We start from the raw sequence: 24039 nt of genomic DNA, 5'->3' as shown, positions 1-24039 counted from the left end.
GGTTCGGTGGTTAATAACACACTAAAAAGTCCTGGATATCCTGACAAATACCCACACAGTATAGAATGCAGTTATACGATTCCTATACCACACAACATGACGATGAACATTTCCTTCATCGATTTTGAATTGGAGGATGATTCATCATGCAGGTAAGCACATAGCTGTCACTTCAAGCTTTTATATCTACTGCTGCCTACAACACGATCTGTTTCTTCCTTTAACTTGTTAAGGATTAATTGGAGTGGAGTGAATGAAATTTGATGAGAGTCTTCGTGCTTTATGAAAAAGGACAGCTAGTCAGCACAGAACTCGGATCGAATCTCGGACTCTTGCAATGTCCTTTGGTGAAGCCGGGAGGATGCACAGACAACTCTGGTTAATTTAGGGTGCTGTCTTCAACTAAAAGACTGCCGAATGTTATGAAAAGCTGTTTAACAACCTCAGTTAATATGTTAAGCCACTTCTCATAGTTTCTTGACAAACTAACCATTGAATCTTTTGCCGAACACTGTGTGAATGTTAATGAAGATAAACTAACTCAGTTGTTAAGTAAAACTTTGATCATGATAGCGGCGCCCTGCATGCCTTTACATCATAATAAGCAACACATTTGAATTCATGGTTTGAACTGCTGCGTTTAGTTTGAGGGAAGAACCATTTTGATACCTCTGAGTGCATATAAAGCTTCTGCGTTCTAGGAGAATAGGAGAAAATAGAAGCTCTTCTCCGCTTTGCCAGCCTGACATCTTGTCAATCTCTTTGGCATGTCACATTTCCCCGATATAGACCTAATAAGACAAATGCGAAAATGAGAGTAGCTGTGGTATATTGTCATATCCGTTGTTGGTATACATGTGCCTTTACAAGTCAGTCCGTACAAAAAACTGAGTGCCAATATTTTCCGTGCGGTCCCGACCAAGCTTGGCCATGAAGGAAGTGAGATATGTGATTGCTTTATCTTAGTTAATGGCCCTTTGAACTAACTGAGTTGGGTAATAATGGCCACTTATTTCCGTTTCTCATTCACAGCTATGACTATCTAGAGATTGTTAATGACGGAAAAATGGTTGGTAAGTATTGCGGCCAGAGGACTGGGCAGAACATTCTTTTAACTGGAGACCAGATATTGATAAAACTTCACTTAGACAGCAGTGGAGAAGAAAGAGGATTCCTGATATATTTCAATGCTGGTCCACACGGTAAGTACTTTTTCCTGATTTCTAATGAAGGGGGACTGGGACTCATGACATGATGTCGTCGTACGACGCCTAAATGACGCCACATTTAAAAATGTTTACCATCTTTTTTTTTATTTATTAATGACAGTTTCTCTTTTTACAAAGACTCATTACAACAATCATTACTTAATACAATTTATAGAGTTTGATACAAACTATCATTCCATAAGAGAGAAAACTGCCATATATCAAAATTTACACACAACACTACACAGCAGAGAGATCTTTGCAATAAATAAATAACGAAATACTACAGGAAATCTACAAAGGTTTTAACAGAATTGCATCCTATCTTTTCCTGATACCGTAAATTCTCGAATTAGCGCCCGGGGCGCTTATTGCCCCCGGAGGGTTTTGGCCTGTGGGCCAAAACCCGAGAAGGGACCCTAGGATTCCCCGCGTGTATACGTACAAGGAATTTCAATAAAGTAAAAAATATGTTGTTAGTATGCGAAGCGTTCTCGATTTGATGAAACTAGGCGCGCACGGTGGTCTCGGGTAATGTGGGGCAAGGAACGCGGGCTCACAAAACGTCAACTTTGCTTGCGTAGCCATGCGATTGCGCGCCCGATGATCTTGGCCATTATGACGTCACAATAAACTCTACCTGGGAATTTTAAATGTAGGTAAACAATACCACGCGAACACAGTTTTTATCCGGTGATTAGTTGGAAAATTTAAAAGAAAGCGATGAAACGACTAAAGGTATGTGGAAACCTTTAAAAAATGTGTCAGAAAGTGCAATTTCTTTCAAAACCTGAAACCTTGAAGGTTCAAAAACACACAAAATTTCGAGATCGATCAATTGAAAACACGATCGAGAAATGATTGTCCGTGCTCCTTTCCTGAATGATAACGGGAGAACCCAGCAATGTAGAACACGGAGAGAAACATATGATCAAGATATGGTTTAAAACGTTCGGATGAGGAGGAAAATGAATAATTTACTATCTAGATAAAAGTGATCAGTGGGTTTAAACGTATTCATTTTGCACAAGATTGCGCGTAGGACCTCCTGGTGGCGTGACACTTGCGAAATGCGAAAAAGCAACAAACATTAACTCCGATGGAGATCGCTCCCTTGCTAAGATTCATCCACTATCAAGTCATGGACTGGGTTGGGAAGTAACTATTGTGTATAAGAATTTCCTTTCTGCCGTAACTTTTCCTCAAAACGGCCAGAAGATAATAATGTTCCTCTTCGAGCCCAGGTAATGGATGACGCAAGCTTCCCGGCAAAATACTTTAAAAGCAAGCTCCTCGCAAGCTGTGACTAAGAAATTATCGCAAATACCAAACTTTTAGGTTCATACCCAAAATGTAAAGCACAAGGAGGATCCATTCACGAGACTGGTACGTAGTTAATTTACTCGAACCTTAACATAAGGTGAAGAAATATCAAATGTAGCGTTGATGCTTTTATGTGCGAAAGGTTTTAATCCGTCTTGTACCTAGAAAAATGATTTGTTTTGCAGTAGAAACTGCTGATCTTCCAAATAACTTAAAATAGAGATCACCGGCCACAGTGCATCCCATTTCGTTTGAAAATTGTGATTTAATATATGATTTACGCAAAATTGAACTAGACCTGTTTCCTCGGGCGTCCACACGAAATAAAAGCTACGCGTCCTTCACTTCATAATTCTGTTTTCTTGTCTTCTTCTCCTGGTCTACTTATACCAGAGCTAAAAGCAAAACGAACAGGTACATGTTTGCTCAACTCAGTATTCGTTGTCTTAAAGTTCAGTCTACATCGAAAGCACATAAATTGCTCGTTCAAAACAGTGTGTAGTGTGCATCACTAATACTACATAAACTGAAGCATGTTGTAGAAATAGCTGACAATGATTTGAAAGTTTTTTAGTTCAAATCAATAGTATTCTGTTTTGTACTCAATACATCCACAACAACAGAGAGTAATGAACAAACCACCAGTTCCATTAAACGCAAAAATGAACACTCAGAAGATGCAGTTCGTTCAAAGAAGTTAAGACAGCTTTAACCCATGGATCCATTCCAAGCTATTGTTACCAACTGACGACTCTTTTCCCAACACATTGTTGCCAAATGGGCCAAAACTCAATTTGAAGATGCAAACCAACATTCGTCATCACTTTGATGCCACCTTTTGTTGGATTGCACATGTACAATTATGTCATTTCAGGATTTTCAGACATTTCTAGTTGTTTTTAGTTTGTTTTTTTTTTTTTTTTTGCTCTTTTCTATTTTTCTTTCTATCACCTTCTTTCACTGGTTTATTCCCATTCCAGTCACCTTTGTTCACACTAGGAAAGTTCCCCTGTAATGGTTATTTCTATAGAAAAGAGCCCATCAGGTGAGTGAAGTTGTTCTTCGTTTTTCAGAAGACTTAAGAGGATTTGGAGTTGTACATGTAACTCTTAGGACATCTCTTTTCCATTTATTTTTCTTCTGCTTTTTAATTGCCTTGTTTTTGATGATCTACCTGATCAGCATGGTACAGCCAACTCAGTTCCTTCAAATTCTATTTTCTTTTCGCTGCATGAATATCTTATCTTCTGATATTAGCTATTTTCTACCTATCTACCTTAAGTTTTTAAACTGTGCATGGCACAAAAGGTATTTCTTCCTGGCCTCTCTATTCTTTTGCTTTTTTTCCATCTTACTCACATCTACCTGTAAGTGCTTCAGCAAGATGGACAGGCTCTTCATTGATTCATATACATACCTGTACCTCTTAACTCTTACTCTCCCTCTTTCCCTTGCTAATAACAATAGTGTAAATAATACAGTCCAACCTCTGGCTCCACCTCTCGTAAGCGACTATCTCTCCTCAGCAACTAGTTTTCCAAAATACCAAAAGTTTCCAAGTCAAATCGCTATATTTGGAACCTCTTGTAAGCGACCACGACCAAGACCACTTTCAATGCTAATAGGTTGTCATTAGCGACCACTTGACAGATAATAGAGCAGAATTGGACGGTGTTGTAACATTATCGCATTTCACGATAGTACAAGAGACAGAAATTTTTCAATGGGAAGTCCCATGCTATTTTTTCACGAAATTGACTATTCAAGACAGATGAATAAAACATTTAAAACAAGGGGTAATTCTCTGCAGTTACCATATGCTAACGAGACAAAATTTTGACTTAAACATAGTCTTTTTGCAAATAAATCAGGATGTTCTAAAATGTATATTAAGTAAAATTGGATTAAAAAATAAATACTAATCATAATAACATGATATCTACGTATGACCAACCAATGAATTGAACAGATTTTCTTTACTTTCCATACTTTGAGTTTGAGCAGTACTTCCAAACATTTGGACAAGAACGCATTGTTGCAACAAAAATGCGGATTACACGCTTGTTTAGTCTCTTCTTAACATTTGTTTTTGATTCTGGTTTGCCATCACATAATTTAATGTTGGCTTCTCTGTAATGAACAGATATACGACATAGGCAGCGAGTGAAGTCCCTTAAGGATTGTATTAAAGTGATCATTTTTCGACAGCTAGTAATGAGACAAACAGCAGTATTCTGGATATCTTGGATATTCTCAATTTGATAACCAGGTGGTCGCAAAAAGAGGGCATTTGAGTAGATGGATAAATCCAAAAAGCATGTACAAGCCATTGAAGATCACATACCTTCAAATCCTCATGGCGGCTATTTAAGTGTAAAACTTAAGGCATAATTTCATTAACTGTGAATGTAAGGTATGAAGCTGTGCAAATGGTTTCCTTTCCGACCAACCTATCAACTACATGTAAACATATTTTCATGGCTGACGTACGAATCAGTTTTATTTTTCATTTCCTGGCATAAAGAGTCCTAAAAGTTTTCATTTGAATTGATGACCACATGTTTTAAACTTTCTTCATGACAACGCCTTTACTGGAAGGAGAGTACGCTTACAATGTCAAACAAATATAGGGTATACTTGATTATGAAACAACCAGCAGAACTACAAGTTAAGGTCATACAAGGTGAATTCTCATCCTCACATGTCTTCTCCAGGAAAGAAAGAAGGCCAAGGATCCAAAAATTGACCAAGATTCTACATGTAAATACAAGTACAAACTGGGGCATATTTATAAGCTTGTACTTGGCCCTCAATATCTGTCATCACATCAAAAGCAAAAACTTGAATGAAGGTAACAACAACATAGAAGACAAAAGTAAGATATCCTTTACACCTTTGAAAGATACAGTAGGATAGTTTTTGGAAAACTATTTGTTTGCTATTCAGTTTAATTAATAACGATGCGGACCAGAAGTAGGCAAAGTTTTAATCTGGTTCCTCCAGTGCATGTGATGATCTACTGCGCTGTGTTTTAATTTCATTTCATCGGTGCAAGATATTTTTTCGTCTTTCCTTCTACCAGTCGCGTTTAGTTCCTTTCTGTGACTCCCTTATTTGAAATGCTCCGGGTTCGTAAACGTTCTCAGTAATACAATGACAATAACCGTGGATATTCGTTCTCCGATCGTACAACAGAACAGGATGAGTTCGGAGCTTCAGATGGACTTATCATTTTTACTGTCCCTCCTTACAGCTTTTCTTCAATTACAATGTTTTGCTACATGAATAAACTATCTTACGGCCTAATTTCACATTTCGTTGTTTGACCGATTATGGACAAAAGAAGAAATTTTACCGTGCGAATAGTCATAACTTTTACTCACATAATCTTCACTGGAGGGCAGAGACAGAAACGCTTAAAATACACTTTTCCCATGATCTTTCAGTCATATTTACTGTTCCACTTACCTCTCAAGAAAAAAAGATGATAATTGCAGTTCTTGACAAAAACACAACACCATTTGAGGCAACAATGAGTGGAGAAGCCCGCTCCAGCAGTTGTTTAGTTAAAGGTAGACGGTGCCATTTTCGAAAATTTTGTGCATTTGCGCGCTTCGTTCGCCGTGACGTCAAAATGGCCATGATCATAGGGTCAGCCAAATCTGACGTGTCCACCTCTCCCTCCTGGGTACATGAAATTCTTGATTTCAAGGTTCTTGCAGCCACGAGTTCGCGTTTCGCCATCTTCTGGTAGCATTTCAAGGTCCTTGTAACTACGAGTTCACGTTTCGCCATCTTCGAGCAGCATTTCAAGGGCTCCCAACCACGAGTTCGCATTTCGCCATCTTCGAGCAGCATTTAAAGGTCAAAAAATGGTATATACTTCATGGGTGAATGCCATAAGTGCACCGAGTATTCTACTTCATGTAGACTACCCTGAAGTGATTAAAAATGATCTTAATAATCGAATATTTCCTCAGGATAACCCTTCAGTACAAGGTACTGTTATCAACGGGGTCCTGCTAAGAATTAAAAACTAATAAACAAGAATTATTAAGATATATAAAATAAGATACATATTAAAAACCGTTAAAAATACAATAGAAATTACAAGTAATAATTGTCTAAGGCTTTCCTAAATAAAACTCTAGAATTAATGTTTCTTAAACTTAAAGGCAATAAATTAAAAATCGAGGCACCTAAAAAATAAAAGCTACGGGCCGTGCAAAATCCAGTCTGACTTTTGGTAGTTTTGCAGTTTTCATCATCAGTCCCTAGCACTATTCATCTGTCCCTATCACTGATCATCTGTCCCTAGCACTGATCTTCTGCCCCTAGCACTGATTGTGTGTCCCTGGCACTGATCATCTCTCCCTAGCACTGATTGTCTGTCCCTAGCACTATTCACCTGTCCCTATCAGCGATCATCTGTCCCTAGCACGGATTGTGTGTCTCTAGCACTGATCAACTGTCCCTAGCACTGATTGTGTGTCCCTAGTACTGATCATCTGTCCCTAGCACCGATCATCTGGCCCTAGCAATGATTGTGTGTCCCTAGCACTATTCACCTGTCCCTAGTACTGATCATCTGTCCCTAGCACTGATCATCTGTCCCTACCACTGATTGTGTGTCCCTAGCACTGATTGTCTGTCCCTAGCACTATTCACCTGTCCCTAGTACTGATCATCTGTCCCTAGCGCTGATCATCTGTCCCTACCACTGATTGTGTGTCCCTAGCACTAATTATCTGTCCCTAGCACAATTCACCTGTCCCTATCACCAATCATCTGTCCTTAGCACTGAGCTTCTGTCCCTAACAGTGATCATCTGTCCCTAGCACTGATTGTGTGTCCCTAGTACTGATCAGCTGTCCCTGGCACTGATTGTCTGTCTCTATCACCAATCACCTGTCCCTATCACTGATTAGCTGTCCCTAGCTCTGATCTTCTGTCCCTAGTACTGATTGTCTGTCCCTAGTACTGATTGTCTGTCCCTAGCACTATTCACCTGTCCCTAGTACTGATCATCTGTCCCTAGCACTGATCATCTGTCCCTACCAATGATTGTGTGTCCCTAGCACTAATTGTCTGTCCCTAGCACAATTCACCTGTCCCTATCACCGATAATCTGTCCCTAGCACTAATCAACTTTCCCTAACAGTGATCATCTGTCCCTAGCACTGATTGTGTGTCCCTAGCACTGATCAGCTGTCCCTGGCACTGATTGTCTGTCTCCATCACCAATCACCTGTCCCTATCACTGATCAGTTTTCCCTAGCACTAATCTTCTGTCCCTAGTACTGATCATTTGTCCCTAGCACTGATCATCTGTCCCTATCACTGACTGTGTGTCCCTAGCACTGATCAACTGTCCCTAGTACTGATTGTGTGTCCCTAGCACTGATCAACTGTCCCTATTACTGATTGTCTGTCCCTAGCTCTGATCTTGTCCCTATCACTAATCATCTGTCCCTATCACTGATCATCTGTCCCTATCACTGTTTGTGTGTCCCTAACACTAATTGTCTGTCCCTAGCAATAATCACCTGTCCTTATCACTGATCAGCTGTCCCTAGCAGTGATCATTTGTCCCTTGCACTGATCTTCTGTCCCTATCAGTAATCATCTGTCCCTAGCACTGATTATCCGTCCCTAGCTCTGATCATCTGTCCCTAACAGTGATTATCTGTCCCTATCAGTGATCATCTGTCCCTAGCACTGATTATCCGTCCCTAGCTCTGATCATCTGTCCCTAACAGTGATTATCTGTCCCTATCACTGATCATCTGTCACTAACAGTGATCAGATCATCTGTCCCTAACAGTGATCATCTGTCCCTAGTACTGATCATCTGTCTGTAACAGTTATCATATGTCCCCATCACTTATCATCTTTCCCTAACAGTGATCATCTGTCCCTAGCACTGATCATCTGTCCCTGTCACTGTTCATCTGTCACTAACAGTGATCATCTGTCCCTAGTACTGATTATCTGTCTCTAACAGTGATAATATGTCCCTAGCACTGATTGCCCGTCCCAAGCACTGATTATCTTTTCTCAGCACTGATCGCTAAAGCTTAAAGGATTATGGAAGTATGGCGAATGAAAAGAAAACTTGTCACAATTAAGTGTTAACAAAACAGTTATAGCAGCAACAGTGATAACGCGCACTTAAATCGTTAAGCAGACCAATTTATGTCCTCATAAATTTAAGTTAATGGGACAACCATGAGTGATTGTGTGCTGGTTGCGTGACATGCAAAAAGGTAGAGGGTAGGATTTCACAGTCCAAAGTTTAGTGTAATCACATGCATTAGTAACGCAAACTGTACGCTAAGCCAATCAGAACTGGCTGGTATTTCACGGTCAATCGATTCCCAGGCATCGGGCACAAGTTGTGTGTTCATTCATTCCTTCGCTGCGAGCTAGCAAACTGTATTTGCCTTGTTCTATGACGTGATTTTCCCTCCCTCCCCACCCTATGGTTTGAGCATGTCACACACAAACTACACAATGTTTGTGAATTTATGGATAGTTATATATCCTACTTAAGCTGCTCAGCTGGGCCTTAAGCCCCCACGTTACGAGATCACTGACTAGCTTTACTATGTACAGCCAATGTACCTGTATCTAATTTTCAGATACACAGCAATATGTATTGAGATCTCTTTATACAAAACGCTACAATTAGGAGCTATTTTTTGTTACTGTTAGTGACTAATGCTATTGGTACTTACGCAGTTTATCTGCATCAAAGACACTGAATGAACTGATTAGCCTTGTCTAATCTCAAGGACTGCGTAATTGTAGTAAGGAGTTAGTCTACGGTTTAGATTTGTCTAATTGAAATAGATTTGTCTAATTGAAATACACAAATAAACTTTGGGTTGGGATGAAGTGCTCCCATACAGGCACTCTTGGCCCCATAGACTCAGAATTGATGGGTTGCCATGGTAGCCATGAGTCTAAACTCCCTTAGGACAAGGAACCTCTTTCAGGGTATTGTGACCTGCAGCCCTGGAGGGGAGTAAGGACCTCTTTCAGGGTATTGTGACCTGCAGCCCTGAGGGGGAGTAGGGACCTTTTCAGGGTATTGCGACCTGCAGCCCTGAAAGGGAGTAAGGACCTCTTTCGGGGTATTGTGACTGCAGCCCCGAAGAGGATTAGGAACCTCTCCCAGGGGTTTGTGACCTGCATCCCCAGAGAGGAGGAGGGTTTGACCCCCCACCCCCCGCCTTTACCAAGCCAGATTAGTGATTCATTTAGTGATGGCATTTACATGTAGTTCCACTGGCCTGCTATTGGAGTACTTCATTCCCAACCCCTTACCCCACATATCATTGTTGTGTTCCTTTTCTCATGGGTTGGGAGCATTAAATTACCTTTATGAATAAAACAATTGGATTCTTAACTAGAACTTTGATATTCTTTAAACACAGCAAAACGCAGCTATAAAAAATATTTCACTCAACTCAGTCATGGGTTCTTAAGGATCCTACAGGTTCTGTTAATGAATGAGTTCTCACGTGATAACGATTGAAACTTTCCAACTTTTCGTGACAACCTTATTTTTCATTGTGTACTGCATCCAATTAACAAATGAGTTATAATATTAAGCTGAATAAAACAAAACTCTAAGACCTCTAATCTACTTCGAAGCATTTTTACTTAACTATTTGAAACTAGCTTTACGATCCTCCACTAGCCAAACGCCATATAGCATCCGTCCTTCTATTTATATACGCTACTTTCCTATGGATCTGTGCGAGGGTTTTGCGGCCATTAAAACGGAAGGAATTCCATTTTGCAAAGTCACTGTCAATCACAAAATTGTACAGAGTACATATATTTTTTAGTGTGTTCTAAATTAGAAGAGCAAATAAAATTTTCTGTTATTCCAAGAACACAGTTCTCTTTCTGACTCCACCCCGCCGCAATATTATCAATGTTATTCTCCCTTAAATATTCAGTTCCTCAACGCCTTTTAAGAGAAGGTGGAGTAGAGAGCGTAGACTTCCTCTTTTTTTTCTTGGCCATTACCTTTTGTGGGAATGTCGATAGTATTCATGCCAAAACTATTCTTACACTTGTAGCACTTACAGTCTTTGCATGCTAAACCAGCAGTAAAACACGGGCATTTTGTTCTGTTTCTCTCTGTAACGTTTACGCAAGAAACTGTTTGTTCTACATTATCATTTTTTTTTTTTTTGCTTCTCCGCACCGGCCGCGTCGATTTCTTCGTCAATTTTTTCTCGTTAACATTGCCACAGGAGCGACACTTGTACAGGTCACGATCGCAGGCTTGGCCTCTTTTAACACAAGGACAGCGAGACTTTCCTCCCTTGTTGATACATGCTGCTTTATTTCGTGACTTTTGTTTACTGCCACAACTGCATCCCGTTTCCTTGGCAGGCTGGCATTCCGGTTCTTGTTCCTCATTAGATTCATCCTTACTACGTAAACCTAGACCGCAAAAAAGTAATTTTGAATACCGTTAACGCGTTAATTTCATGTAAGTTTTAATGTTATTTTACCGCTTTTTTAAATAGTTTTTCGCGCGCGTGATCATTGGTGTAAACTCGTCACGTTATTCGGAACATTTAACAATTATTCCATGAGCGCGCGTTGGATATGAGATGGTAAATAGTCAACGAGGTCCGTAGGGCCCAGTTGGCTATAACCAATCTCATATCCAACAAGCGCGAATGGAATAATTGTTTTATTAAATTCGGTGCGTTTCTATACTTAAAAATTATAGCTTAATTTTATTGGATTTTAATTTTACTAAGCGACCGGAAGTCGATGTGGCAAAAACAACAACAAGTGGGAAATCACATGACATGCGCGTCGTTTGTAAAATTAGTTGAATGAAAATTTTGAAAGCGAAGCAAGCGAATTTGCGGAATGAAATTACAATCAAGTAGAATTCAAGGAACATCTACCACATGAAGGAGATATAACCTTGGTCAGAAAGTTTAAAAAGCGTTCAAGTTCGAGTCATGGAGAAGAGCCGAATAATTGTGCACTTGCACATTGCCGTGGTAATAATGCTGCGGAAAACTTTGATCGCCATGTGACACAGACGTTGTGCCAAAATTATGCTCGACAAGACCTCTTTCAGGATTTCCTTGCTTTGAAAGCCTTGGCATTTCGAGCTGTCTGTGTGGAGCTCATTGTTGGCCAGATTCAGAGTCAGGGACAGAAACTACCTGAGCGTCAGATTCATCTTCAGAGTATCCGAGGCCACCCTGATGGTTTTTCGTGGCCCGTAAAGAACCGGGCTTACTTCGGTTCAGCTCAAAACACTCAACTCCTTTAGGTGTTTTTCACAAGGACAGAATTGTTGGCGCTAGCTGTCGTTGATTCTCTCGTCCTCGTAGCCAAAAAGAGACCGAGATAAAACTAGGTCGTCCTCTGTAGCCGTGCGGGCTTTTTACTCTCGATCGATCCTAGCTCGCTTAAGTCGAACAGTTTCCTCATCTGCTCATTGGAAATTGGTTTCTTATGGACTACGCCGGCAATGATGCCTGTTTTCCTGAGGCCTTTTACAAATGCTCAAATAATTCATTTGCCTGGTCAGAGATAGTGGAAAACGGTTTGTTGTGCGGCGGCGTGCGAAGGAAATGATCAATGGCGGCTCTTATGGATTTCGGGGATGAACTTTTGTAATACGTGCCATCTTTCTTCCTCGCAGAAGTGTAAAAACACTTCACACAAAAATTCAGTTCTTCTTTTGACATTTCTTATATCGGTTTGGAAAATTTGATGCCACCAGGACTAGTAAGCCATTCTGTTAAGGTAAACATTGTTTTTGTTACATAATCTTCATGAATGCGCAAAATCTCGACGGTCATATTTTAATTTTGCAACTTTTAACGGGACCGTTAAATAATCTAATCTCGAACTTTGTGGCTTTTTTGTTGTTACTGACACGGCATTGTCCATAATTTCCTGTATTTCTTCTGTAGATAGCTCATCGAATCTGCTTTTTTCATCCATTTTTTTTTTGTCTACGAAACTTGGCTTGCCGCGAAAAAGGTTTATGCCTAGCGACATTTACTGCATTCATTTCCATATAAGGTCAAACGCGGGTATAATGGCTGGTAACCGAGATCCAGTGAACCAATCAGAAAGCTAGAATTACATTATCCGAGGTTGAGAATTTAATAATAAATATTAGTATCACCCAACTAGTGGACTAATGCAAATCCTGCATTTTGATTGGCTACGCTACTAGGGACTATTAGTAATAGTCATCGAGTAGCGAAATTGGCGCCATCGAGCGTGACGCTTTTTTTCGTTTTATTCCCAAATAAATATTTCTTCAACTTGCATTTGTTAACTTTATTATTACCTTTTCTGTCCGACTAGTTGGGTAATACTAAAACAATTAGACCCTTCGCCCTCAAGGGCCACGGGTCAATAGCCCATTCGGCTTCGCCTCATGGGCTATTGACCCGTAGCCCTTGCGGGCTATGGGTCTAATTGTTAATTATTCGGAATATTAAATTATTAGGAAACTCTAAGTGCAAAAAGACAGCTTTAGGTTGGAGAGCATTACATGTAAAAAAAAAGAGGAACACGACCTACTAAGTAAACAGCAACATTTTAATTGATGAACTCAAGTACAATGGATTGTAATTATTGATAGTTTTACAACATTTGGTTTTAAACAGAAGCAACTCCAATATATACAAGAGGAATTGTTTAATGATACCTCGTTTTCTGAACAACCTTGCTCTTGACAAGAGATTAATATTTTTATAGTATGCGGAAGGCAAGCTAAGAGAATTCTGGCATCCACTAAAAAAACAAAGTATCAAATTTAGAATCGCTCAACATTTCCGAAAAATATACTTTCAAAGGGTTTCCGTCGTTATAATTTGTGCGGACTTTTATTGACGACGGAGTTAGAGCACGAATATGTTCAACGTAAGTGGAGGAATATCGAGTTTTTGTAATATACCTAGGGTTGAAAATGTCTTGAACTACAAAGCTGAACTAATACTTGAAATTGCTTGACATTTCTAAAAAAGATCTACTATTCAAGGAAGAATTGAATGAGTTATTCCGTGGAAACTCCCACCTATTTAAAAATGACGAGGATGCTCGTAGTACCTTTCAGGGATTAAAAAAGAGGTTTTGGAGCCAATAAGGATGTTCAACCTCAAAAGGTGCACAGCGGGAATTCTTTGCGGTAGCTTTAAGGGTATCGAGGCGTAGAAATTTGACAGGAGGTAATGTATTGTTTTCATATGTATAAAATTGGTACCTCTTGGGCAGTTCTTTTCAAAATTAAATTAAATTAGGGACAGAAGATCACTGCTAGAGGCAGAAGAAAAGTGCTAGGGACAGATGATCACTGTTAGGGACAGATGATCAGTACTAGGGACAGAAGATCAGTGCTAGGGAAAGATGATCACTGTTAGCGACAGATGATCTGTGCTACAAACGGATGATCATTACTAGGGACAGATGATCACTGTTAGGGACAGATGATCACTGCTAAAGACCGATGATCAGTACTAGGGACCGATGATCTGTGCTAGAGAAGGATGAACAGTATTAGGGAATGATGATCACTGTTAGAGACAGATGATCAGTGTTAGGGACGGATGATCAGTGCTAGGGACAGCATAACTATCTTACGCTTTATCCTTAAATTCAAATCACACATGCTGGAGAAAATAAGCGTTATAGCCATCACAGAAAACACAGTGTCAAGCTGTGTACAATAGGATCGAAGACTTCACGCTCACCAGTCGCTGGTGGCAAAACTACCAATCACAATCAAGAATTCTCGATCCGCCGAACGAGTATATAATACTAAAAAAAATATGCCAGGTGCGGAGTGTTACCGAGCATTGGTCTCTACAACTCCCTGTTATCGGCAACTGATGAGATCCAGAAGGATCGAAACCGCGGTCTTGCCTGATCTACAAGGCTACGAGCCTCCTAACAAAAGAGGGACTATTAACCTGACAACATCGCAAATAAAAGCAATGACAACCACAACGTGGAGCTGGATGAACAATCATAGGAAGAACTCCTAAATTCAGAGCTTTTGCCTGAACAAAACCACACCATATCGTAAACAACACGCAAAACAGTCCACAGACTTGCGCGGGAACATCTACATTTGCAGCTCCAGAACGAACAAACTGGTAGGACAAAAAGCTCGATGAAATTGATGCAAGAAGCATAAGCACGTCTCTCTAAGACAGACTCATAGCTTTCAACAAGGAAAGCTACTGCTATCTCTGGCGAAGCAGGACAAAGATAAATATGACACCCCTGATAAGAAGCAGCATAACTTGCAACAGTTAATCAAACAGCCGGGCCCGGCGTAAGAATACAAAATGCAAGTAACCACCATGTTCACGGAATGTTTCAAACTTTGTCCCTCCAGAGCTAATATTTAGAGAGCTTAAAACATATCTTGCAATACAAATGAGAGGTGTCGAACTCTACAAATTACACGCGGATGACAGCGGAAACCACGCAGATCTATGACCTCTGACGGCTCTACTCTGGTGAAATGTCCTCCTAAAAACAGGATTATTGCTTAGCGAAATATTCAAAGATCCCCCTATCGTACCATACAAAAGGGGCAGATCCTCAAAAATATACTAGTTCGAGCAAAACTCTCAAAGCGGCTATTACACGTGGATAGGAATTGTGTGGGCCTGTCACCCCATTGTTATCACGATTTCAAAGATCCTGACGATGGATTTTGGGAGAAAAACAACTCAGAAGGTATCGTAAGAAATTCTAAAGTATTCTAGAAATTCGAGGCCAGTGTTAGATATCCTTCCGATCGCCAGTTTTACCTTTGGCATCTCGTTTACTCGGATCGCTTATTTGTATTGAGTAATCCTACGTGGCGTAGAGCACATGTGATGGTTGGGTGACTTTGCAGGGATCCAAATGTAAATGCAATTGTTTTGCAGCGTTTTCGTTGAGGTCAAAAAGCTTGACTCTAATTTGCATACGTGGTGACTGTAAGGCGATACTTCTGCTTAGGTCTCGGGAAAAACTTGACTTCCGTTCTGCTTTCGAGATACGTTTGCTGTCTTTGCTCTTATATCAAGACAAATGGTTTGTTTCAGCATCAAACCGGAACAGCAGACTAGTTTGACTTAATTTTTTGTTTTGCTATAGATTTTTAACCATTTTTTCCCTATAAAGTTCCACTGAGTGAAATTTTTGTAAAAGAAATATTAGTTTCCATGAGGGCAATGCAACCTTTTTCTCCAGAAAGTACTTTTTGCGTCCTTTCTAACGAGATATGGTAAACTGCTCTGCTGTAAATGCTTCGTGAGAGTATTATGTGAAGAATATCATGTGACAGAATGAGTTAAACAGAATGTGTTGGTTTAGTTAACTTAGTTGATTGTTTGGATCATATTCATGGTAAGATACCTAAGTTACTTGAACAGTATGACTGATATAGTTACCAAAAAAAACAAAATTTTTAGTTCGTACAAAAATGTTCAGTGTTATTGTTTCCAGTCAAAGTACTTTTTGCATCCTTTCTAACGAGGTATGGTAAACTGCTCTGCTGTAAATGCTTCGTGGGAGTATTATGTAAAGAATATCATGTGATCCGGAATGAGTTAAACAGAATGTGTTGGTTTAGTTAACTTAGTTGATTGTTTGGATCATATTCTTGGTAAGATGCCTAAGTTACTGGAACAGTATGAGTGATATAGTTTACAAAAAAACATTTTTAGTTCATACAAAAATGTTCAATATTATTGTTTTCAATCAGCAGAAATAAAAGAAAACGGGGACAGATTTAGTGATAACTATTACTAGTTTTAAATTTAGGAGAAGATGTGGGGCGCTTAGTTAATTTTACCCAAATCGTGGCCTGACATGATTATTTTTTAAATACATCGTCTGCGCGTAAACAACAACATAAGCTGTTTATCGACATAAAAAGCTGATCCCAAAGTTTAAATCGCGGCACCGTTAGTACTTAACGTGTTCAACTTGTTCACTTAACAGTCCTTAACGTGTTCACAAACTGAAACAATGTACAAATCTAACACTACACGGTGATAACTATACAGCCTTTGTTGGCTCAGTACTCGTCCACAAAATGGGGGAAGGGGAGTGGGGCGCTTATTCGAGGGGGGGGGGGGGGCACTTATTTTAAATTTTGGCCGATAGGAGGAGTGCTTATTCGAAGGGGGTGCTTATTCGAGGATTTACGGTAGTTGCGAACTTCCCATTTTGTTTTGGTATACTCAGATTCTTTGTTTCTAACTTAATTTTAACTTTGTTTAGAAACATAGCGAAATCAGAGTATCACCAATCTCAATAACACAAACATGTATGTACCTTTAGAGCACCTTTAGAGCTGAGTTGCGTCCAAGCAATGTAGCGTGTCCGGTGTAAACTGTAGATACCTAAAGCCCTATATCAAATCGCTTTTGAAAGCTACAAGTCAGAGGGAATTTGTTTGTTTGCCCTCAAATTTGGACAGTAGCTAGTTTGACATATAAACAACAAAACGTGTCTGCTAATGTTTAATTATTTCCAAATGTTTTTTTTTTCTCCCAGAGCGATTTTTCTACGATCACTCCATAATTTTTTTTAATCCTATTTCGAAAATGTCCCGTAGCTTTTCACTGAAATTGAATATGGCAAATCGCAGAACCATGTTTTTTTTTAGCGCTTTGGGTCCGGAAACTGAGGGACAAATTAAATAAGGGAAAAACAAAATTCGCTTTGACGTGTAGCTTTCAAAAGGTGATTCGGACGCTCGCATTTTGAGGTTGTAAGAAATTTGGCATTCCATTTCATTTCAAAATTCTTGGTACAGGTGAGACAGCTTTATAAGGTATAATTTGATATGGGAGATTAGGTATCTACAGTTAAAACCGTACACACTACTTTGCTTGAATGTGAGACACCTCTAAAGATATACGGTAACCATAATTTCTGTTAAACATCCTTTACAGGCATGGTTGATCTAGAAATGTCAACGCGAGTAACAAAACTATTGACCAACCCAAATATTCCCTGATAGATTTTGGGAGAGCCACAAAGTGAGGAAAGTTTAAATTCAGCCCAGGCACCTTAACCCCTCGCCCCCCTCACCTTCTCTCCCAGGGCCACAAAGGGTAAATATCCAGACGAGAACGAAATTCTGCGTTTCTTACACTGTATCGCCATATAAGTAAGGATTCTTTTTTAAAAAAAATAATGGAGTAGTCATTTTGTTTCTTTGCTGTTGTTGCTTCTTTGTTAGGAATGGGTTGAAGCGCAGTTTCAATCAGCTAAAATAATCAAGTGTAATTTATTTCTACACCAAAAAGCGGTGACCAAGACTTAATAATTGATTTGTATGGTTTTAGTATCAAATGAACTTCAAGAAATAGACCCTGTAAAAGAACTGCTCTCGCGTAAGATAAAACAATGTACAAAGTTGGTGTTAGCGTTTAGTTTACTTGAGATTGAGATTAACACTGTACAGGTGAGTCTTAAGTCTTCTAAGTATAACCCGGACTATTAATTATTAATCTTAAATAACATTAATTACAGCGCTAACTAAATTGAAACATTACTTTACTAGTGCCACCCAAGATTGTTTCAGATGCTGCGGTGAGAGTAGAACCAGGTAGCCAAGTGCCATGTTCAGCCACTGGAACCCCTCCCATATACATAGCATTGATATGGAACTTTACAGTGGTGATGAACACAACAAACGTTGCAAAGAGTAAATTATATCAAGAAGGTAACTACACCTGTGTGGCCACCAGCAAGCATGGAACTGATAAAAAGCACTTCGTAATAAAAGGAGGTGAGAAAATAAGATATTGTGAAACTAACCCCACACAGAGGGTTGCAAAGCGGGGAAGGGGGTACAAATCCTGCATGACGCTCAATTTTTATTTCAATTCACGCATCACGGAGAAATTTTTCACCGATCACGCATCACGTCAAAAGAAGTAAGTGCGTCGCCAATTTTATCTTCTTGACCCTAAAAACGCCGTTAAAAATAGAACTCTGCCGATTCAATCGCAGAAATGCATCGGCATTAAACCGAAAATGCCAATTATCGACCAAAATAGAAGTGGTGACCGTCCGGCATACTGGGAGATTTGGTCTGCATCTGGTAGACTCCTGGATAATCAGGCTCCCGACAAGCGCGAAAAAAGAAGGCAAGCGAAGTGAGCCAAGCAGGGTGGGAATTTTACCTCTCCAGAACTCTCTCGGCTAGCTCCGCCCGCATGTTATTTCCTTCCCCTATAACACAATCAAATACGAATTGAGAAGACATCTAATGCACCCTTGCTATTCTTTGAGATACAGGCATTTATATTTGAGTCAGAGCTTTACCCCTCAGAAATCCTGTTCCATACGTGCGACAACTGTTTTTATGTCTGTGAAGGACATAACATGGCTTTTGAATTCAGTTGGGTCTTTATGACGACCTTCATTAAGTGCACATAGTACACAAATGTTTTTCCTGTGTAGTGGTTCATTGCTTGGAGAACCGTCTTCTCGGGCGGCATAAAATGACTCCAAACACTAACGTCTCTTATCGTTTCAGCCGTTTGGGACGACATTCTTTCAGAAATAAAAACAGAAAACGATTTCACGTCTTCTACGGTTTATTGATCTTTATTAAGACTCTGTTTACCTTGAATGAGTGGTATCCTTCTAGGTCCAAAAACACTCACTTATCAAGGAAATCTAAATGGTAAATCACCCGTCACGTACTTGTAAAATAGCAAATCATGCATCACGTTGTGATGTCACGTCGTGATGTCACACGGCTCATTTGGTCTCAATCACGTGGCACCCTGCTAATTTTGGGAACATCAAACGTCACGCAAAAAACATTTGCCACCCTCCATGCATACTGAGTTGTGACTAGTATTTGACACACACTTATGGTAAGTCATAATAGACGAAGGGAGGGGGTACGTATCCCTTCCCGCGAGGACAGGAAAATCTGCCTGCACGCATTTGTTTCACGTTCACAATCTTTCTGATATGTTCTCATGAAAATGCGACCAAATGTTATGAATCCATCTGAAGTTTCCCTGGAAGCAAATTGCAATGACATCTAATGGTATGTGATGGCACGTGATGGCAAAACAAAGGGATGCTTTTTTTTTTTCAGGTCATGGGAAAAAAAAAAGAACAATTGAATTGGTTTATCGGAGGGAACTTTAAGTGAAAAAAAAACATACACTGTTGACCGTATAAATGATCCACGAATAAGAAACTTTGCCACTGAAGCGAATCACTTGATAAATAAATTGTATCGCGCGGCGCACTCGACTGCGAGCCCTTTACATACTGGTCAGCGGATTGGCAAAAGTCCAACAGGAATCGAAGGATCGAAAGAACCTCATATCCATAGCTATATCTTGGATTAATGACTACCTAATTATCCGAGTTAAAAATGAGATGAAGGAATCTGTGTGTTTTGGTGCCTTGAAGTGCCTTGATAGGCACTTATAGGTTTTTGAAACTGAGACAAAAAAGTTAGAGAAATAAATAAATATTAATAAATAAGTATTAATATAAATATCTTAATTAACCACTCCCCCAATGCGACTTTTTAGGGACAATGGAAACAAACAGTTGCAGGGAATAAAACTATTAAGTCGATATCAACTCTGTCTTTTTATTATTTTGATTTGTTGCATGCAGGGTGTGGTCCAGTAATTGAAAATACACTCAGAAGTCCCGGATATCCTAACGACTACCCAAATAATACAGATTGTATTTCTTCGGTTCCTATTCCACAAGGCATGGTGATTAATATTACCATTAACGAACTTTACCTGGAGGATAGTATATCTTGGGAGTAAGTCCTGATTTTTAGTGTGTTAACAAGCTGTGAATGTGTAACAAACGAGAAAACTGCAAACACATTTACCCTATTTACAAATAGAAATTTTATTAGTGCATAATTCATTATAAATTCCCTGGCTATCACTGTCTTGCGAGAGATGAATGTACTGTACGTGGTGTAACCTCCTAATCACTATAACTGTATGCACCCGCTGTCGCAGTCGCCATCTTGGGTAAACGAGCTGATTATGCGGATGCGTTGAGTGTATGGAAAGAGGCCTGGGTTATTTCCTGTGGGACTCAGGATCCCTGAATGTGACAATAAGCAGACAAAAGAATTGGTTTTGTTTCTTAAATGTGCCTGTAACACTGCTCTAGGGCCAAAGCAATTGGTTGCATGATCAATAAATGACAAATTTGTGCAGCAAAACTGGCCAAAAGTGCAAATTATGTTCGGAGAGCTTTTTCCGGAAAATCGATCAAAAGTGTGCCCGTATTGATAAATTGTGCCAAAAATTATGCCAGTACAATCTATCAAAGCCTAGTTTTTATGGTCGCATCGTGAGCACTGCTCTTGCAAACTGTTCCCGCCATAACAAAGAAATGAACCAATATCCTCTTCGAGTGCAGCAGCTTGCTTATTCTCCCTGCAACATGGGTCCTATGCGTACACACGAAGGAGCTTGTCTCCGCTTCACGATCCCTCAAGATGACGGTGTGCCGACCTTTACACTTTTCGAACTTGCCGTACTCGGGTTCTAGTAAATGATTGAATACAAGTCACTCAACCAAACCACTTGCAATATTTGCATAAGAACACTAGTATAAATTTACCAATTGTAGATAGTGCGACGCAACTTTTAATGGGAATGAAGAGAGAAACTACAAGAGCAGCTGGTTACACTTACCTACTCTTTAACTTACACATTGTAAGGTACACACTCTGCTCATAAGGAAAATGGCTGAATGAATAAATATGACTGGCTACACTCTCAAAAAATTCAAATTATTGGTTAAAACTGACATGCGCATGTGTGATCACTCTACAAAGATCCTCGTACCTCGAGGCGGCTCCTTACTGCGCAAGCGAGTAATTCCCAAGAGTTCCGTTGCAGGATCGATTTTGACTGGTTTGAAAAAACAATGAAAGCGACCAGAAGTAAAACAACAGGGACCCGATTGAAAGGCATGTGCAATTCAACTGGAAGTGGGATATTTTTGGATTTTTAATAAGTACTTTCCACTTGTTTACGTTTAATTTCTTTGCAGCCGAGATTATTTACAGATTACCAATGAGAAGAATCGGGTTTTTGGCAAGTACTGTGGTCACATGACTGAAAAGAGAGTTCTTGTATCTGGAAAATACGCGTTGATAAAATTCCACTCAGACAGCAATATTCAAAACAGAGGATTTCTAATGGAGTTTTCAGCTGTTGTGCCACCCTGTAAGAAATGATAATTGATATGGAGTTTGATGCTTTTATGATTGAGATAATACGGCACAGAAAAGAGATATTTCTTAAACAATTATAAAACCAAAACTGATAAGAGGGAGTAGACGTGTATCTGTCAGAGTGACTGCTGGGGACGATAGAAGTTAATACAGATAATCAGTCAATACAATGAATAACGATTGCACGATATCTATAGACATAGATAATGACCTTGAAAAACGATACAAATTTGAAATTTTGCAACACACCCTACAAAGCTTTGATTTCTCGAATTTTATCTCGAGATAGCCTCCTTTAAGACAAGTGAAATATGTGAGTGCCCAAAGGAGTTTTTATCTTGAACATAAAAGGAACAATTAGCAAGAACTTTGTCTCCCTCCACAAACTCGAAAGGCCTTCCATTCCTTGCTAAGTGAAAGTACCAGGTTCAAGCTGTATGGGGTAGCCTGCGTAGGTGGCGAGATTCGTGAGCGAGTGATCCTAAGCCCACGAGTGAAATTTAACTTGACTCCTCGCCAATTCCCTCGTAGCTTGGCTTCGCCACTCGCGTTCACTCTCGGTTTCGCCGCCAAAACAAAAGCTCCTGTGCGCAAAATCCCGCAGCTACGCAGGCTAGCCATCGGGAGTTAGGCAGTTTTGGAGCAAGTCACGTGACACGTTCTAGTCCAATAATAGGAAGGTGTTCATGATATAACATCCATAAACCTTGTGTCGAGTGGTAGGGTCTCCAAGAAACAAAGTTCACTTTTTCCTCGTGGCCAGTCTTAGCTATCTTTAGGACCAAACGAGTCCCGTACAGAACCAGATTCGACACCAAATGATCAACTCCAAAAGGCGGGTTAAAACGACCATAGAAAACCAACTCGGAAATTCCTGTCTTATAGAATGTTTCTACTGCTATCGTATTTTCATGTTATTTCTGGCGATGTCAAAAAGGTTTATTTTTACTCTTAGCTGTTCCAGAACCTATCGCCTTCTACCCCTTGAATGCTCGTTATAAAGCCACAGAAAAAGAGAACAGGCAACTAAGGGGAACCCTGGGAGATGTTGCAATTACAAATGGACCCTACAACGAACCAGGCGGAGCGTACATGTTTAATGGCACTGAAAGCAGCTACATCGAGTTTCCGAATAAAGGGGGCCTGGACACTCGGTTGTCAATCACACTGATGTGCTGGGTTCAACCCGGAGGCCAAGATGGACCACTATTCAGCTACGGAGTTTCTGATTCCACTGTCTGTATCTGGATTAACAACGGCAGATTCTTTAATCGAATCATCAAACATCAATCTTTACAAACACTGACTACTATAACAACTGAGGTTCTTCCAGCTGGAGAGTGGGTTCATGTTGCAGCAAGTTACGATCACAACAGCGGAAATAACTCGCTGTATATCAACGGACATTTGAGAGCCTCGCAAGACATTGGCACGGGTTATGAGATTGCAACCGCTTTCCAGAGAGTTCGAATGGGGGTTAAATTTGGCAGTTCATATTTCAAAGGGAAAATTGCGGAAATGAAGGTTTACGATGTCGCACTGAACGAGGCACAGATACAAACATCAATAATACAAGGTAACTGAAAAACAATATGCACTTTTTCCCGAAATAGTTGTCTAGTTACCCTCCCCGATGATTCCCTTAATTAATAAAACTCCCGTTATTGGAGAACTTCGCAAGAGGTAACAGACACCCGTTTCAGGATCTCCCTTGGCAAAACAATGTTTCACTAGAGGACAAAAGAAATGATTAATAGAACCGGAGAATATCGAGAGCAGACAAGCCTGTGAGAGTAGACGGATTTCGAAATTTCTGTTGTCTCGGGTCGTCCGAAAATAAGTCTGATGCTCCGAATACGTCTCAAGTTTCCATTATCGTCATTAACTAGGATCATGGAAACTCGAGGCGTAGCGTCATAAATTATAAAGCGGCAGACAAGATAATATTCGAAATGTAAACCGTCTTCGCTTCATTCAGATCCCTCCTAAACGACTAAAAAAGACACAGGAACACAAGTCAGAAACAGTGCATTTATTTTTACTCACTTGTGAAGTTTAGGTCAAGTCGGAACACAGGCGGCCCAAGCTCACAATGCGAGGAGTTTTTTTTTTTTTTTTAGTCTTTATGCGAACGTTCAGCGCGCGAAACGTGACACGGTTACCGCCGACATCTACTATTACATAACGACCGAGTTTGGTTACGGGAAACGTGACCTTCGCCTTGCAGTATGTGGT

At 39.9% G+C, this 24039-nt stretch overlaps 1 protein-coding gene across 1 annotated transcript; it reads left to right on the top strand.

Annotated features, from left to right (window-relative positions):
- Window positions 1-77: 77 nt before the first annotated feature.
- LOC149108080 (CUB domain-containing protein 2-like) lies at window positions 78-23794 on the top strand. The gene is made up of 6 exons (XM_089295584.1): window positions 78-152; window positions 1033-1202; window positions 18115-18342; window positions 20208-20364; window positions 21621-21796; window positions 22760-23794. The coding sequence occupies exons 1-6, from the start codon at window positions 97-99 to the stop codon at window positions 23386-23388; spliced, it is 1416 nt and encodes a 471-aa protein (XP_089151710.1). The 5' UTR covers window positions 78-96; the 3' UTR covers window positions 23389-23794.
- Window positions 23795-24039: the final 245 nt, after the last annotated feature.

Source organism: Orbicella faveolata, unplaced genomic scaffold (assembly GCF_042242905.1).
Source record: "Orbicella faveolata isolate gen_17 unplaced genomic scaffold, um_ofav_v1 contig_26, whole genome shotgun sequence".
NCBI lineage: Eukaryota > Metazoa > Cnidaria > Anthozoa > Scleractinia > Merulinidae > Orbicella > Orbicella faveolata.
This window is presented reverse-complemented; position numbering and strand designations above follow the sequence as displayed.

Bases quoted from the DNA above. Each gene is read 5' to 3' on its own strand.
- LOC149108080 (XM_089295584.1), top strand. From the start codon at position 97: ATGACGATGAACATTTCCTTCATCGATTTTGAATTGGAGGATGATTCA. The intron at 153-1,032 runs GTAAGCACATAG...TCTCATTCACAG, and splicing joins GAGGATGATTCATCATGCAG to CTATGACTATCTAGAGATTG. The intron at 18,343-20,207 runs GTGAGAAAATAA...TGTTGCATGCAG, and splicing joins GCACTTCGTAATAAAAGGAG to GGTGTGGTCCAGTAATTGAA.